The following is a 16,488-nucleotide window of genomic DNA, read 5'->3' as shown; positions in this document are numbered from 1 at the left end:
GGGGCTTATGGATGTGTTCCTCTCACAAGCCTGTAATGGATTTAATGTTGCGAGGGTCACTCTCACTCAGTAGGATACTGTGGGACTCAGATGTGATACTTTATTTTTCTTTCCTGGTCTTTTTTTTGTTTGCTTTGATTTTGGGTAGCACATGAAAATGAAACTGTATGAACTTTGAAGTTACTATTACTACTTTAGTGTAAGTTTTGGCATCATAGTAATGCTCTATTATTTTCTCTCTCCAGTGTTTAGCAGTTGTTGCAGGAAACTATGTTGGAAAAAGAAAAAACTATGAAATAAAACGAAATCAGCATCCAGTATTTAATAAAGAGTCTAAAATTAAGCATTCTGCAATGCCTATATTTGTCAATATTATTCAGGAATTTACTAGATGATGGAATTGAATTTGTAAATGGATGTGATTAATATAGAGAGATGCTATCCATTAGCAGCCCTATGCAAATTAATATTGAATGAAAGTTTAATATTTTGGCTAAACGTAAGCACCTTAAATTAACACAGTTAAAATAGATTTCTCCTAAAACTCACAGGAAAAGATGTCCATATTAGTGAAAATCCCCTAAAACTTCCAATTTAGAGCTTTATAACTTTGAGCCATGTGGAGGAGACTTGCAGAGATATTAAGAGACATCTGAACTGAACAGTTTCCCTCAGTTGTAGGTTTAAAGCTGACTGTGCACTAAAAGCTTATTTTCTCGCTAGACACGATGTTGTTAACATGCTTCAAAACATACAGTCACTGGATAGCGCCGTGTTAGACGTGAGCAGGTGTAACCTTAATATCTTGATGAGTGGTCATTAATGTTTGCAGTGGTGGCTGGATTAGTTATTAACTGTGGCCTAAATCAGTTTGTGCTGACAGATTGGGAAAGTGATAATCCAAGGTGTGCCTTTAAAAGCCAGACTGTAGCTACCTGGTTCCATTTGTAGCATTTGTACCATCACTCTCCCAAACAGCCAGAAGAAACACCTCTGACGGGCTGATCGCAACCACAAGCCGCAACCATGAATGGCACAGAGGGACCCTTTTTCTATGTCCCTATGGTAAACACCACTGGTATTGTCCGGAATCCTTATGAATACCCTCAGCACTACCTTGTCAGCCCAGCAGCTTATGCTGCTCTGGGTGCCTACATGTTCTTTCTCATCCTTGTTGGATTTCCCATCAACTTCCTTACTCTCTATGTCACCATTGAACACAAGAAGCTGCGAACCCCACTAAACTACATCCTTCTGAACCTTGCGGTGGCTGACCTCTTCATGGTGTTTGGAGGATTCACCACAACGGTTTACACCTCTATGCATGGCTACTTCGTCCTAGGTCGCCTTGGCTGCAATCTGGAAGGATTCTTTGCTACCCTCGGTGGTGAGATTGGTCTCTGGTCACTGGTTGTCCTTGCTGTTGAAAGGTGGTTAGTCGTCTGCAAGCCTATTAGCAACTTCCGCTTTGGGGAGAACCACGCTATTATGGGCTTGGCCTTCACCTGGGTAGCGGCCCTTTCTTGCGCTACACCCCCTCTTGTCGGCTGGTCTCGTTACATCCCTGAGGGCATGCAGTGCTCATGTGGAGTCGACTACTACACACGTGCAGAAGGCTTCAACAACGAGTCGTTTGTTATCTACATGTTTATCTGCCACTTCACGATTCCACTGACTGTTGTGTTTTTCTGCTACGGCCGCCTGCTCTGTGCTGTCAAGGAGGCTGCTGCTGCCCAGCAGGAGTCTGAAACCACCCAGAGGGCTGAAAGGGAAGTCACCCGCATGGTTATTATGATGGTTATTTCCTTCCTGGTATGTTGGCTGCCCTATGCCGGAGTGGCCTGGTATATCTTCACACATCAGGGATCTGAATTTGGACCAGTCTTCATGACCCTCCCAGCCTTCTTTGCCAAGGGCGCTGCCATCTACAACCCTATCATTTACATCTGCATGAACAAGCAGTTCCGCCACTGCATGATCACCACCTTGTGCTGCGGGAAAAATCCCTTTGAAGAAGAGGAGGGAGCATCTTCTACTGCCTCCAAGACCGAGGCTTCCTCTGTGTCCTCCAGCTCTGTGTCTCCTGCATAAAAGGGGCGTCAAGCAACGGCTCCGTGATCCGCCATCCAAGACGAAGACTTCTGCTCCCCCAGGGAAACTACTGAAGGCTAATGTCTACAGAAATAATTTCCTTTTTGTATTTTTACAAACGAATTGATTCAACCTAAAGACAGTTGCAGTAAAGGTCAGCCCATTACAGAGTTGTTCCTGTATGTACAGAATATCCAACTTAACAATCGGTGAGATTTTTTTTTCCTGAGAGGAAAAGGAAAAATGCTAATCTTTCACAGTTGGATCCTAAATGATACTGGCTTATTTTTGAATGTAGAGGCATGTAATCAAGGCAACGTAAAATAAAACGCACTTTGCAAATGACGCATCCTGTTTATGTTTTACTTACAGTTTGGGTGGCAAAGTTCATATGATTGTAGTATATTTAATCAAATAAATAAATGTGAACGACCTATTCAGAATGCATTTATGTCTTGAGTCAGTTTAGATTTTAGAGCTGTTATTGCAGTTACTACTGCTCATCTACTGTTAAACTTGATGAAACAGTACACAAAAACTTAGTACTTAGTGTTTACAAGTGGCCTCTATAATCTCATTTCAGTCACAGGTCACCTTGGGCTTAGAACTTGGCCTAATAAAGAGATTACAACATTATAAGATCTTATTATCGGTGAGTATGCATGACACCAGACACAACTTTATCTGATAATAGATATTAATCACATTATGTAAAGGTTGACAAAGATTTATTAGATGACCAAATGAGTCTAACCAAGTGACACCTTCATGCAAATTCAATGGAAACATTACAGGTAGTGTGAAAGGACGAATCAATCAAGACTCTATTACACGTAAACCTAATTAGTATTAATAAGGAGTATTGATATTTAATGGTTTATAAAACTCTCTAATGTTTTAATAGCATAATAGTATATTACATAAACAATAGTATTACACACACACACAGCGTGGTGCTTGTGCAGTGGAACTGCATGAGCACAATATGAGCACAGGTCTTTTTGCATCACAGATACGTTACTGAACAAGGTGAATTGTGATGCTTGTGCTCTTGGTAACTTGTAGTTGGAGTCCAGAGCAAATTTCCTTCCTCTTTGGGGAGAATGAAACATAAAATAAAGTAATATTAGTCATTATTATTATTATTATTATTAATAATAATAAAACTGAATTTACATTTTTAAAGCCAAATTTGAGCTGGCACACTGGACTTCTCTAAGAAATCAGAAATTACTCAAGCATTTAATTACCAACATTCAATCACTAAAAATATTTTTTCTGTTCAGGACTGCAAGTAATTAACTTTTTTTTAAAAACATTGTAAATTCATTGATAACAGCAATGATATTTTAGTATTAAAAATAAAATTTAATTTTTTACAGAAACACTTAAAATATTATTTTGGTTATTTACTGTTACTGTTGTTAAGGGTAACTAAACTGTACACTACCTTGTGGTGTAATACATTTGCTAAACTGGTACACTCATTCCTATATGGCAATGAGTAATTATCCGTTTCACAGTTCCAAATTGTCCAAATGTATTAAAACAGCACCCATAACAGCATGTTAGCTCCTTGTATCCATGCTGCCATGTTATGTTTTTGTTTTGTTTTTTTTCCAAGTTACCCATTTGAGTTACAAATTAAAACTAAGACATGAAACCTATGACTGTGGACCTGTTGGACAACTACTTGCCTTTTTCCTGCTTTTCTGCACAGTGTCCAGCATTTACATAAGTAGACAACCTTCAGACACTGACAATCTGTGTAAACTTCAGTTTTTTACCCCTCAGCCATAAAAGGCTCATGTGGTGTTGTTGTTGTCACCCTCCCAGGCAGACAATGTGGACACCCGAGTTTGTTAATGCGATAACTCGAGAACGAAGTGACGTTTGAGATTCAGATTGATACCATCAGTGCTGCTTCTACATTTGAATCACAGTGATCTTGATCTTAACGCCAGAGGTTAAGTTTTCTGAAAGTCTTGTGAATGGGATAAGTTGAAAAGGAAATCACCTATACTTTTCAAATTTATACTATAGGTGTTTGTACTAGGAGGCTGATGGGTACCACTGGGTACCCCCAGTATTTTTTACACAGATAAAACTGATCAGAAATTACTAGTGTAGTTGATAAAGAAGAATGAACTCTATGAAGCAATATAACTAACGGCCCACATCGATGACTACTATCTTACATGTTTTTTTTTGTGTGTATGGGAGTCAGTAGACACATTCTCCTCCTCTGAAGAAGGTATTTAAAATTTTTTTTAGAGATGTGTGTGATCAACAGATAAGCAGTTTTTAAAACACTCCAACCAACCCATTTGGCACAAACAACCATGCCACGTCACCTTTATTTCCCATTCTGACGTGCAGTTTGAACTTCAGCAGGTTGTTTTGACCATGTGTGCATTCCTAAACCCATTGAGTTGCTCTCGTGTGTTCACATAAGCGAGCAGTTGTGCAGCTGCACCTAAAGAAGTGGCCAGTGACTGTACAATCACCATTGTTCTTTCTTCCGGTTGCCAGTCTCTACACTTGCACATCAAAACCACGACCAGCTCACCAGCGACGTGATCAAAAAACCTGAACAAACGCAAAAGCTTATCCTGAGATGTGCAGTCAGGCATAAAAAAAGAAATCCTTTTGAATTTGTATGGAAAACTTTATTTGATAATAAAAATAGCATTCACAGACTTCTTTTGATAGCTACATATACATTGTAATCCATCTCAAGGAAAGAAGCTGGATAAGTCCACATCTACTTGTACTTTGACTAATGTTATGTATAGCTTCATGGGTCAAATAAAGCTATGAACAATGTAGTATTTATATATGCATAGTTATATAAAAAAAGATTGGCCCATATACATGTACTGCTTTTATCAACACAGAGACAGCATTATGTCTGGAGCACGTTGCAAGAAATAATGCTTGAAGAACACAGACTGCATACAAGTGCTTTATAATACAAAGGCAGGCTAACCATTGAGAGAGATTCAAACCATTAAACAGTTTCTGATTGACCACATACAGTCTTTCATTTTAAAATGTCTTTACATACCTGATCCAGAGTAAATCAACATATTTCCCCACAAATCATCAGGTCCACTTCAGAGATATAAACACAATGTCACATTCCTCACTACTGAGGGTTTTCATAAATTTCTCTTTTGTACAAGAAAAAGGCAACATTTTATTCCTCCACAGGTTCCTTGTAGTTACATTGGAGAAAAAAAAAATCTTTACAGACGATGGCCAACACTTCTCAGATTCGCTTCTTTTTTGTTAAATACAGTACCATGGTGACAATGGTGATTAAACAATGCATTTGTTGTGGTTCTCCCCCCTCCTCCCAATATATTTTTAGTTTGTAAATGAAACATAAAACAGAGAATACACACAAAACAACAGTAAAAAGCAGCAGTCAGATTCCAGTGGCATGACAGCATGGCTCAGCATGGCAGATCAGTTGTCCCCTGTACCGGGAATCTCCATGTTACCGACACAAGTAACCACATGGGCTCTGCGCCTCTGTACCCAGGAGGTGGTCGGTGCACAAACGTGCTTGTAATAAACATGAGGACAGGGCTTAAAGTTACTGTGGGATTACAGTGCATGTTCCTTTATCAATTATTCTCACTCAGACCCATCAAATAAAGTGATCACACTACATTTTAATTTACACATGCATCTTGCACAGGGATAATTTACATATTTACTTTTTTTGGCATATCTCAAAAATCATATTTCATGGCAGCTTCGGCTGGTATTATGGCATAATGCAGACTTGTGTAAGGTGAAATTACATTTTTCCACAACAGAGAACATTGTTGCCTGTAGCTGAAAGCGAGTCGAGCTCCTTTCCCATCGCATCAGTACACACAGTTTTTTCCTCAATCCTTCTCCAGGGGGAAATCTAATAATAGCACTGCCAATTTTCACATAATTCGTTAGAGTTTTGGAAGCGTGTATTTAGGCAAAAGAGGTTACACTGCCTCAGCATGCATTTCCAAGTCCGTTGTATACTTTTACCTTGGTCCTTAATAAAAGATCGAATGACTCTTACTGGAGATATGTGCCGAATCAAAAATAAATAGTGAGCAAATGCAAAAATGTCATATATTAATTATCTAATTATCATTCTAGTTTCACCATCAAATCTTAACATTTAGATTTTTGCAAAGTCCATTTTCACAGTTCTCGTGAACCACCAGTGTCTTGTGCTATAGTTTTTTTTTTTAAGCAATTCAGGAATGGATAAAGACATCTAAAAACAAGTTGAAAACAAGCTTAGTAGTTACCACAATTGGAAGCATGTTTCATACCTCTGAGGGAACAAATATTTAGAGTCAGCAATGCCTACAAAAAAGCAATATCACTGATTTCATATGCAGGCACATACAATACCTTTACTATAGTACAACAACCTTTGTTATGCTCAAAATAACCAAAACAATGACAAAAACAGTGTGAACTGATAGGATTGTACTCCTGCTGTTTTATGAATCTCTGGATGGGATCACAAGTAGTAAAGTTAATCAAATCAAACCATTCGACCAAATAAAGCACGAGAGTTAGTATCCTTAGAAGTCCAATTCCAGTGTATGGTACATAGTTTGCACAGATAGAGAGAGTGGTGAGGGGGATCTCTGCTCTGCTCTAGATGCTGAGGTCTTTCGGGCTTTCTTTGTACAGCCTTCTCTTGGGCTCAGGGAGCTGGTTCGGGCTGCGGCCTACTGCGTTATTGTTGTGGCCGGTGTTGTTGAAGGCAGCGTTACTGTGTGCAGCGTTGTTCTTCATCATGCTGTAGTAGTCTTTTAGTCTTGGTGCGGCTGCATAGTTCAGCTCATCCCGGCTGTAGGTGCTATCAGGGGAAGAGTCCCGCTCAACTCTGTACAGTCTCTCCATTTTCCCGTTTGTCCGATGTCTCTCCTCTCTCCTCTCCGATGAAGAGTCTCGCAGAAGGTTGCCGTTCTTTGTGGCTCTGTCGTATGTGCGGCCCCTAGCTTGAGAAAAGGAATCCCCTTTGTTGTTGGTGCGCTCCGGGGTGGTAAACTCCCTGACTTGCCCAGTCATCTGCGAGTCCTTGAGGAGCCTCCGCTCATTGTACTTCCGATCGGGGGTGACTGCGAGGAACCCTCCATCATCGTAATCCCTCTCAGGTGTACGGTCGCGATGTGCTCGCTCTGCCCTGCGGTCCATCGATTTGGCCCGCCGGTGATCAGGGGACGAGGCGCGCTTTCGGGTCGGTGAGCGGTCGAGGGAGCCGCGGCGCTGCGGACGAAATCTCCCGTCCAGAGTAGAACTGCTATTTGAGAGCTCTCGCTCCCTCAGTTTCTCGGCAGCTGCAGCTTTTTTCCCCGAGTTGTCCTTCCTCAGAGTCTTTAGGAGTTTAGAGATGCCGCTCTCCGACTCAGACTTCTTGACTTTGCGGCCCCGGCTCTTCTTGTTGCCATTGCTACTGCTGTTGCTGTTGTCAGGAGACTGCTGTCTGGGGGAACTTTGACTGTAATTGTTATTCCAGGTGTGATGATGATGGGGTTTAAATTGCCAGCCTTGGTAGTCCATCTGATTTGACCCATCCCTGTCCCTGTTCCTGTCCATGTCTCGGCCACGCACAGCCTCCTCCTGGCGTGATGGTTTGTGAAGGTCTGGTGGATAACTGGACTCCAATGAGGTGTGATATCGGCTTTTGGGTGGCAGCGTTCTCACTTCCGGAGTGTTTTGTGCCCCGGGTGCGGAAGGGTGCCCGTCATTGCTGCCGTCTGCAGGAGGGAAGAAAGAACGGGAAATATCTTTTCAACAAGTATCGGAAAGAAACTTAAAAAAAAAAAGAAAAATCAAAAACGTGAAATTAATTGCGATCAGCAGACATGATTTTCCTTGTTGGCTGATTTGAGCTCTTGCATTGACATGATACAAACAAACAAAAAAAATCAAAGCAGATACTGATGGAAATCATGCATACTGGTATACTTCCATTTGCTGCATTTATTCTTAGAATAAATCCGGCTAATGTAAGCTGATGTGTAACACTTTAACACATCTGCACACAAAAAATGCATTGAAGTTATACATGATTTCAATATGGTTTCGCTATAAGGGCTGCAGGTTAAAACACAAGGTGACTTCGGCAACAACAGCAGGTGCAACACATCAGCAAGTGTAGGGCAGGGGGTTATCGATAACACAGCAGGCACCTAGGAAATCATTCAAAATAAAATGATGAGTTTAATGTACATTAATTGGAGGAACAAAGCAAAAAAAACTGTTTGGGTGAAAGTCTGCCAATCCCCCCCCCCCAAAACAGACAGGTTGCAGGTGGCAGCAGCGTGTGATGACGGGTTGAATTAAATTAGTCCCATTAATAAATGTCTGGTCTGAAGCTGGCACATGGGTAGGGATATCATATGCATACAGAAGTTGAATAACATGGGTTAAATGAGGCTGACAAAGCTTGTATACAATGTCAACAGGTCTTCACGCCAACACGCACACACAGTGGGATGCAGGGTGGTATGGGCTGAAAGAAGGGGTGAATATAACTGAAAGGAAAACGGTGACAGGGAGAGTGGAGTGGGACAGACTTTTGGCTACAAACCGTTGTCTGATTTTGGCCCATTAGGTAGAAACAGGGCTCTCCCATCTTGTCATTTCTCATTGTACCAACAGCGAGATGAGGAGCCATCATCGCTGGAGAGAGGAGGAAGAGCCCAGCAACGAGAGACAATCAGAGAGAGAAAGGAGGAGGAGCAGAGAGGAGAAAACAAATAAAACAGACAGGAGGCTGTTTTACAGTACATCTTATTAAGAGAGAGGAAGTTATTTTTTGTCAAAGAAAAAAGAATATTGACACAAACTCTTTATAAAGCATCAAAAGAAAACAATCTGAGGGTAAAAGAAAGTGTCAGAAAATTAAAATCCCAGTTGAACCAGCAAATAACAGTAAATTGACAATGAGAAAAAGAATCCTACACAGGAAATCTGTGCAATAGCTCTTTAAGATCAAATATATATTTGAAAGATCAGTTTTGTGGATAAACAATAAATGACAGGTTGTTACATATTAATCACACTTTGAACATGTCTTCCTGTTAAACATTTATCAGTTAGGTTAGCAGTGCAGCTGAAGATCATTTTTAAGGAATATAAAGTTTTTCTGGTGCACTACAAAGATATGAAACTTTAGTCTGCGGTTCAGCAGTGACAGTGATGAGTTTCAGCGCCACACCATAATGCATTACCTACCATATTCAGGTACAGATCCATCTCCCCGTTTGAGGACGAGCCGTGCCCTCCGACCACCATTCTTGATCAGTTCGATGGCACGTGAGTGCTTCATGTTCTTTGTGCTCTCACCATTAATCTCCAAAATCTCATCTCCCACCTGAAAACAGAGAGGCCATGTTACTGTGGCAACTGGCTAAAGGTAGGGTTTCATCGACACTGCAAAAAAGAAATTTAGTACATGAAAATGTATTTTGACAGAGAATCAAAATAAAACAACCCAGATTCTTACCCTTATCTTGCCATTTCTTACAGCAGCCCCGTCCTCTGCTAGTCTTAACACATATAGGTCCATGTTGTACTCCCGGCCGCCTCTCAAGCTAAAGCCAAAACCTTTACTGTCTCGCTCGAGGTCCACAGAGTAGAACTCTGCATCCTAAAAGATAGAAAAGGGTTGACAAAGAGAAAGTCACAGAGACACCAGAGTGACTAAGTTCAAAGAGTCGAAAGGTGATTTCAAACTTAAGGGCTAATCAAGCCCTGTCCCAGAAAAAACTCAAAGTGTCAATGGCAGTGCAATACCTTCAAATGCATGAATAATTAATGATGCATGAGCCTGTGAGCTGGGTACAGATCACTGAGGGAAGGGCACCGCAAGGGCTGGACCCAAAACTTACCTTACTCATGAAAAAGTTAAGAGTTATGGAATCTTCCAGCGCATGGTAGTGTGTGTATGAGGGGGTATCTGTATGTAATAAGGATTATTTGAATATTTGACACAAAAATATTTATGCCATCCACATGTGGTACATATCTCCCCATGTTTACTTGCGCTTTTCTTCCTCCCTCTTCTGGCCTGAAATGGAATATTGCAGCACATGCTGGCATGTTACTGCCATCTATTGATCAGAAAATAGCGTGGTACCACTGCCTGCTTTTTGTAATGCATCACACATGTGTAGGGGCTCTTCTCATTTTCTTTCTCGTGCAACCTTAAAACCACTATCCACTAATTTTACAGTATGACCTACTTTTCAGCTGACAAGTAGTGGAAATACATTAAGGTGACATTCCACAGAGGAGTGGAAGATTCTATTGCGGCCATAATGATCCTTTTATTTCCCTTTGATAATAACTGTAGCATATCTGCATGTTACTGATAGATTGAAGTAAAATGGTGATGACCTTTAACTATGGATGAAAAATCCATTCTTACCTGTGTGATCAGAGATTGTGTGGGAGGAGGAGGTGGAGCTCCTTTTGACTTTGGGTTATTCCTTGGGTTATAAAAAAAACAACAACAACCTGTTAATACATGTAATGCATAGATATTGTGCTGTATTTATGGCTTCATCATTCGCCACAACAGTGAAACCACTGTCAGGTGAAGTGAAACATTATCTCATCACAGTGCAATATTCTGCCACCTACATACTGTTACTGCACGCGTGACCCAGTAGATAACTTTCTCTTTACTCAGGGTCTAGGCCCTCTTAAGTCTAATTTTTGCTTCTTTTTTTTCTTTGTTTGCTTTGAATTTCATGATTTGGCTGTTTGGCTGTGCAAATGATTGGCTCTCGTTCACAGTGGGCGATCGTGCCTCAAGAGTTGGGAGTTCGCCTTGTAATCGGAAGGTTGCCGGTTCGAGCCCCGGCTTGGACAGTCCCGGTCGTTGTGTCCTTGGGCAAGACACTTCACCCGTTGCCTACTGGTGGTGGTCAGAGGGCCCGGTGGCGCCAGTGTCCGGCAGCCTCGCCTCTGTCAGTGTGCCCCAGGGTGGCTGTGGCTACAATGTAGCTCGCCATCACCAGTGTGTGAATGTGTGTGTGAATGGGTGGATGACTGGATATGTAAAGCGCTTTGGGGTCCTTAGGGACTAGTAAAGCGCTATATAAATACAGGCCATTTACCATTTACAGTCTGCCTTTTGTCCCGTGTCTCTGGCAACCCGGGCCCGAGTCTGAATCTGTCAGAGGTTTCTTCCTGTTAAAAGGTTGTTTTGTTTTTTCCTTCCCACTGTCTCCAAGTGCTTGCTGTTTGATTGTTGGGGTTTCTCTCTAATATTTTAGAGTCTTTGCCTTAAGGCAACTGTTGTTGTGATTTGGTGCTATATAAATAAATTTAAATTGAATCAGTAATGAGTTGTTTGCAAAAGTCCGCTTATTGACAATGTCATTTTTGCAGTTTAATTGCCACTGTGCAGAAACTACGTCAATCTTTGTGGAAGAACTTCTATTTTTTTAGCCCCAAATCTACAAGGCTCTGGCTTGACTGTGAATCTAAGTAGTTAATGTGAATTTCTCTGTAATCAGAGCTGCAACAGATGGCAACAGATTTTAAATCTTCAATGATTTATCACAGCTAACTGCTGTATTATCACAAAAGGATTGCTTGTAATTGCCAACTTAACTCCTTTTAACTGCAAACCAGTAGCAGAGTGAGACACTGACTTGTCTTAATATTGCTGTCTTTATGCTCCTAAGTCTGAAGACAGCAAGTAGTTGCAGGCCCAGTCTTTCAATCAACCATTTCAAACAAAGTAGGATCACATTTTGCGCATGTTTACATAAACTTTGGACATGCCACAATCTCCATCCGCTTTTCTTTAGTTTAACAGTAACATTCTAATGATGTTTTGGTGACATAAGACAAGTCTGATTGGTGTGCACTCTTTAAAGATGATTTTTATTCGTGGAAATTAAAAAACAAAACAAAAACAAAAAAACCCCCCCAAAAAAACCACATCGTCACCTACCGGGAGTCTGCAGACTGAGGTGTGTGTGTGGTGGTGATAGTGGCGATCTTCTCAGCGTTTGTCAGCAGAGAAGCATTGGAAGATTCTGAAAAGAGAAAATACAATAAAGAGATAAACAATAGAAAACAAAGTGACTACTTTTGTTAAATGCATTTGCCTCTAGCTGCGTTTTAAAAAGATACTCTGGAGAACAAAATGTTAGTCTACAAGAGTCCCCTGAACCACCCACAGGCAGTTCTATTCAACCTGATGCTAACTGCCTGTGATGCTGTCATTTGCCATTTACTCATGTACAACACTGGCCCCACTGCACGAAAGAAAAATAGCATTAAAGGAAAAGAAAAAAAGTCAAAGTCAAAGTCAACTTTATTGTCAATTCTGCCACATGTACAGGACATGTATCATTTTGATTTAGTAGTTGTTCCAGGAGGGCAAAAAAAAAAATTAATAAGAGCAAGAATGACCGTCTTTTCTTGCTTTTCTGTTGTATCACAAACAAGCAGCACATGTATAAGTTACCCGCACCACTGATAGGAGTACAGCTCTGTCTGCAAGAACATCAGCCTGACTCATTTGTCTTAGACTCCTTACTCACTCATGCCTACTTCCCTCATTACTTAAAGAAATACGACTTCCTTGCAGCCACCTCTCACTTTCTCTGAGGCACAGGGTTTTCTAAAGCCACACTACCAAACTTTGCCTTGTGATTCTTCATGAGTGAGTTGCTGAACATGTGCACGTGGGAGTTTGTTCCCACCTCTGTCACCTCCCATCTTCATTAAGCTTAATTTTATGTCTCTACGGAGTATGTAGCTGCGTGGCTCTTTGCGATGTCTGCATGAGCTGACGAATGGCTCAGTCTTTAACATGCACTTTGTGTCAGCGCTTGACATATTTTTGCCAAAACGTGGAGCTTTGAGTCACAAACTGCTTGTGCTGCAATATTGTGCAGTTCCGTTTCTTTTTCTAGGCTAAGCTAAAGAGCTTAACACCATCAGGAAGCACTTGATTAAATGTGAGCAGTGTTTTTAATCCGTTAAAAGTGACAACAAATCCAGAAAATAAAATAAACCAGAAACTCGGGGGGGTGGAACGAAACTCGGGAAGTGTTATGGCAATTTCTGGGGGCAACTTCACCTTACTCCTACTCAGTGACTCACTTTCAGGAGACGAGGGTTCACACCCTCGTGAAAAGTGCTCTCGCCTGTGAACAGAGTCAGTGCCCTTTGCTTCCCACCACAACCATGAATAAGTCACATCACAATGCATTATGAAACAGCCATCGTGAGGCCGGAAGCCATTGCACGCCTTACCATCACCGGGGATGATCCTGAGCGAGACTGTGTTCCCGGCTTCCTTGATCAGGTTGACGATGTCAGAGTGTGACTTGTTGGTGATGGAGCAGCCGTTAACGGCCAGTATTCGGTCCCCGACTTTCAGCTTCCCGCAGCGGTCCGCCGGGCTGCCCTCAATGATGCGTCCTATTTTGTGGGGCATGGCCACACAAGCATTTCCAGCTTTTGTGTTAATAAACATGTTTGTTTTGTGTGTACATTTTGCACATCATGATGATTTTTTCGATTGTGTTGATTGGTTGTATCGATTTATAGGTTTGGAAAAAAAAGGAAGAGAGAAAGAAAACAGGGAGAAAGAACGAAGAAAGGTTAATTATGCAAATCATTGCGTCCCAGTTCCCCCACAGAAAACCAATAAAGCTGAGGACCTGTTGAAAAATACATATGCACTGTAAAGTATGAGGAGAACAATATAATTTACAGGCTCTTTGGGACAATGCGGGCGATGTGGTAATCAATGCGCAGTGAAGCAGGTGGAGCACCACTCCTGTTAGATATTCAACTAAGTGAGCTTGACCAGCTCCGAAATCAGATGAATTTGGATATGTAGATGTTCAGACTATACTGCAGTTGGAGTTTAGTCAGTGCAAATGCTGCAAGAAATACTTGCAGCAGCAGATTGACAGTTTTCAACACTGCACGCCTCGTTTACACAGAAGCTTTGAACAGACCCAGGGGATCTCCAGCTCTTCTCACCCTCCCTCCATGTTTTTCCCTTTATCTCCGCTGCTCATGACACTTTTCCCTCCAGTATTTTTTGCGGCATCCATATTTATTACATCACCTTAGTTTACCCTTCTTGTGTCTCGATTTAAAAAAATGCAGTTGTATTCTGTCAGTCTATTTAAAAAAGGAAATATGGGACAGGGTGTGTCAAGGATTTAATACCCAATCTGTTAAGCACAACACCAACCCCCAGGTCATGTGGGTAGGAAATGGGGGGGAGGGGGGGGGGGCGCAAATGGACTTGTGCAAAGTGATTTATGCATCACTGATGTATGGAAGACAGAATCAGCTGAAATTGCTCTATTTTCTCCACCAGGGCTTTAAAAAAAACCCCATCTAGCCTCCTGGAAGAATCCTTGCAGCAATGTCATGCCATGTTTTTATTTTTGTTTGGGCTTTTTTTTAGTAATACACATTCCTCTTTCATATTTCAGCTCGTGTCCCACATGGTTAGAATCCATTAGAGCAGTGAGTGCAGGATGCTACAGCGTGATCCTAGATCAGTGAGTGAAAGCACAAAGTCAATTCATCTCATTCTCCCGAGAGGAATAGTGACAGAGCAGAGAAGGGGGGAGCACAGCGAGGAAGCAGCAAAAACAGGCACCTGAAAAGTAGAAGTAGTCTAGACGTGGTTGTTGACTAGCACCGTCACAGGTGTCATTATAAATAACTCATTAATTCTTGCATCGCATTTTGCAGAGCGACGCCCTCAGCCTGTGGGATCAATGAAATATTCCCCAGGCACTCAGCATGGGTAACGTGTCATCCATTCTTGTGTTATGCCTATGACAGACCACAGTACATCATCATAATGGCTACTACACAGGGGACCTTGCTATGACATTCATGTTTGAAATTCATCACTCAGAGGTTAATACCAAATTTGTTCAAGGACGTCTACAATTCCTCATCAGTGCCTGCCTCACGTTAATACATGTGATTCTGCTCTTTTGCTGCGATACATAAATGGTACGGACAGCTATGGACTGTGCCGAGTATATTTCAATTACATGCTGAATGAATTGGTGAGGGCACCTCCGAGGCATCAATGTGTGATGATGGCGTTTGTGATAAAGCTGCAGCCGGTTCAATCCTGACAGAGTGCACTCGCACACGAAGGGTTCCTTTATCCTTAAGCTTATGATAGTCTGTGACCTCAGTCTGTGGCATTAAGCACCCTCCTGTTAAACACCTCCCCCCTGCTGCGTATAAGCAGGGGAAACTCAGTGATAAAAATATAAAAAAATATGTTAATTCTGCTAGGAGATAGCGTCAATCATTTAACTTTGTAGTGCTTTCATACTTTGTATGGATGTGTTTTGCTGGAGGCAGTTTCATGTACCACCTGTCAGTTTCTTTGGGATGAACTGTTTTGGCTTTAGTTGTAATAAAGAAAACACACACACACACTCTAGAACGTACTAAAGTTTTTTAAAAGTGTTGATGTGTTTTTTTCTTGCTCTCAAAATGCAGTAATTCTGGGTATACACTGTTTTTGTCTCTGAAGCTGGTGATCAGGGGATAATCTATAAACTAAATTGAGCACAAGATGCTGTTCGGTGCTTTTTTTAATTACAGAAGTTTCCATTTATTCCGTCATTTACTCATTATAATCATTTCAGTACATTCTTAATAGTCACTGGCATACACACGTGTGCGTTTGTATATAATCATGACTGGAATTCTGCTTATTTTTGAATTTTTTGCCCATCCTGCTCACAGCCAGAAAGTGAATTAATGACAGAGACATGAGGATAGAAGAAGATGAAAACATCACTTGCACCAATTCAAATTACAAATGCCCGAACAATCAAACTGTTAAATCTGATTAATGTCTAAATTGAACTGTCTGTAGCTTTGAAGACAGAGCCAGGCTATAGTAAACAAAATAATTTCTCTTGTCAGACTGAATTGAAGTTGCTGTCAATCTCAACTAGCTTCAGCTCAGTCTGCCTCACTTACCAAAGGTGGTTCCAGCATCGGGCCTGGAAACTGATGACACGATGACAAAACCGAATCCTTCGTTCTCTCCTCGTTGGATCTCCACATCGTACGGTTGCAGGGAGGCCGGCACTACTGCGCTACCGCTGCCTCCTCCGCCACCACTGCCGATGCCGCTGGTAGATCCACTTCCAGAACTGACAGTGTTGAGTGAGTTCTGGCTCCCCTGGGGGGTCCGCTTGCCCTCTGTTAGACTCGGTGCCTGGGTGCTGCTGTGGTGGGAGGATGCTGGTGATGGAGGGACATCACCTTCCCCTTTTGAAACTTGGGATGAGGGGAGTGAGAATAGACTCTTTAGACTACATTTCAAGCAAGAAGCATGTGATA

General features: G+C 41.6%; 2 protein-coding genes across 16 annotated transcripts in view; one reads left to right on the top strand and one right to left on the bottom strand.

Moving 5' to 3' along the window:
* The first annotated feature begins 937 nt into the window (after positions 1-937).
* LOC101473594 (rhodopsin) lies at positions 938-2,436 on the top strand. Its single transcript, XM_004546085.4, has one exon. The coding sequence runs from the start codon at positions 1,027-1,029 to the stop codon at positions 2,089-2,091; it is 1,065 nt and encodes a 354-aa protein (XP_004546142.2). The 5' UTR covers positions 938-1,026; the 3' UTR covers positions 2,092-2,436.
* Positions 2,437-4,738: 2,302 nt separating this feature from the next.
* Positions 4,739-16,488, bottom strand: part of LOC101472309 (membrane-associated guanylate kinase, WW and PDZ domain-containing protein 1) — a 98,221-nt gene continuing 86,471 nt past the window's right edge. For 12 of the 15 annotated variants that reach the window (XM_004546079.4, XM_076877915.1, XM_004546080.4 and 9 more), the window contains 7 exons: positions 16,123-16,425; positions 13,393-13,596; positions 12,080-12,164; positions 10,541-10,601; positions 9,617-9,760; positions 9,346-9,484; positions 4,739-7,862 (listed from right to left, as the gene is read on the bottom strand). In XM_004546079.4, coding sequence (XP_004546136.3) covers positions 6,757-7,862; positions 9,346-9,484; positions 9,617-9,760; positions 10,541-10,601; positions 12,080-12,164; positions 13,393-13,596; positions 16,123-16,425 — 2,042 coding nt within the window. In that variant the 3' untranslated portion in view covers positions 4,739-6,756. Of the gene's footprint in view, positions 7,863-8,698; positions 8,791-9,345; positions 9,485-9,616; positions 9,761-10,540; positions 10,602-12,079; positions 12,165-13,392; positions 13,597-16,122; positions 16,426-16,488 lie in introns of all 15 variants that reach the window. The other 3 variants (XM_076877923.1, XM_012917795.5, XM_076877916.1) reach the window with 2 other exon arrangements.

The sequence above is a fragment of the Maylandia zebra genome, linkage group LG20 (assembly GCF_041146795.1).
Source record: "Maylandia zebra isolate NMK-2024a linkage group LG20, Mzebra_GT3a, whole genome shotgun sequence".
Taxonomy (NCBI): domain Eukaryota; kingdom Metazoa; phylum Chordata; class Actinopteri; order Cichliformes; family Cichlidae; genus Maylandia; species Maylandia zebra.
The sequence above is the reverse complement of the archived record's forward strand: the minus strand, read 5'-3'. Positions and strand labels throughout refer to the sequence as shown.

What these genes read in the sequence shown, in the direction of transcription:
- LOC101473594 (XM_004546085.4), top strand. Translation starts at nt 1,027, where the DNA reads ATGAATGGCACAGAGGGACCCTTTTTCTATGTCCCTATGGTAAACACC.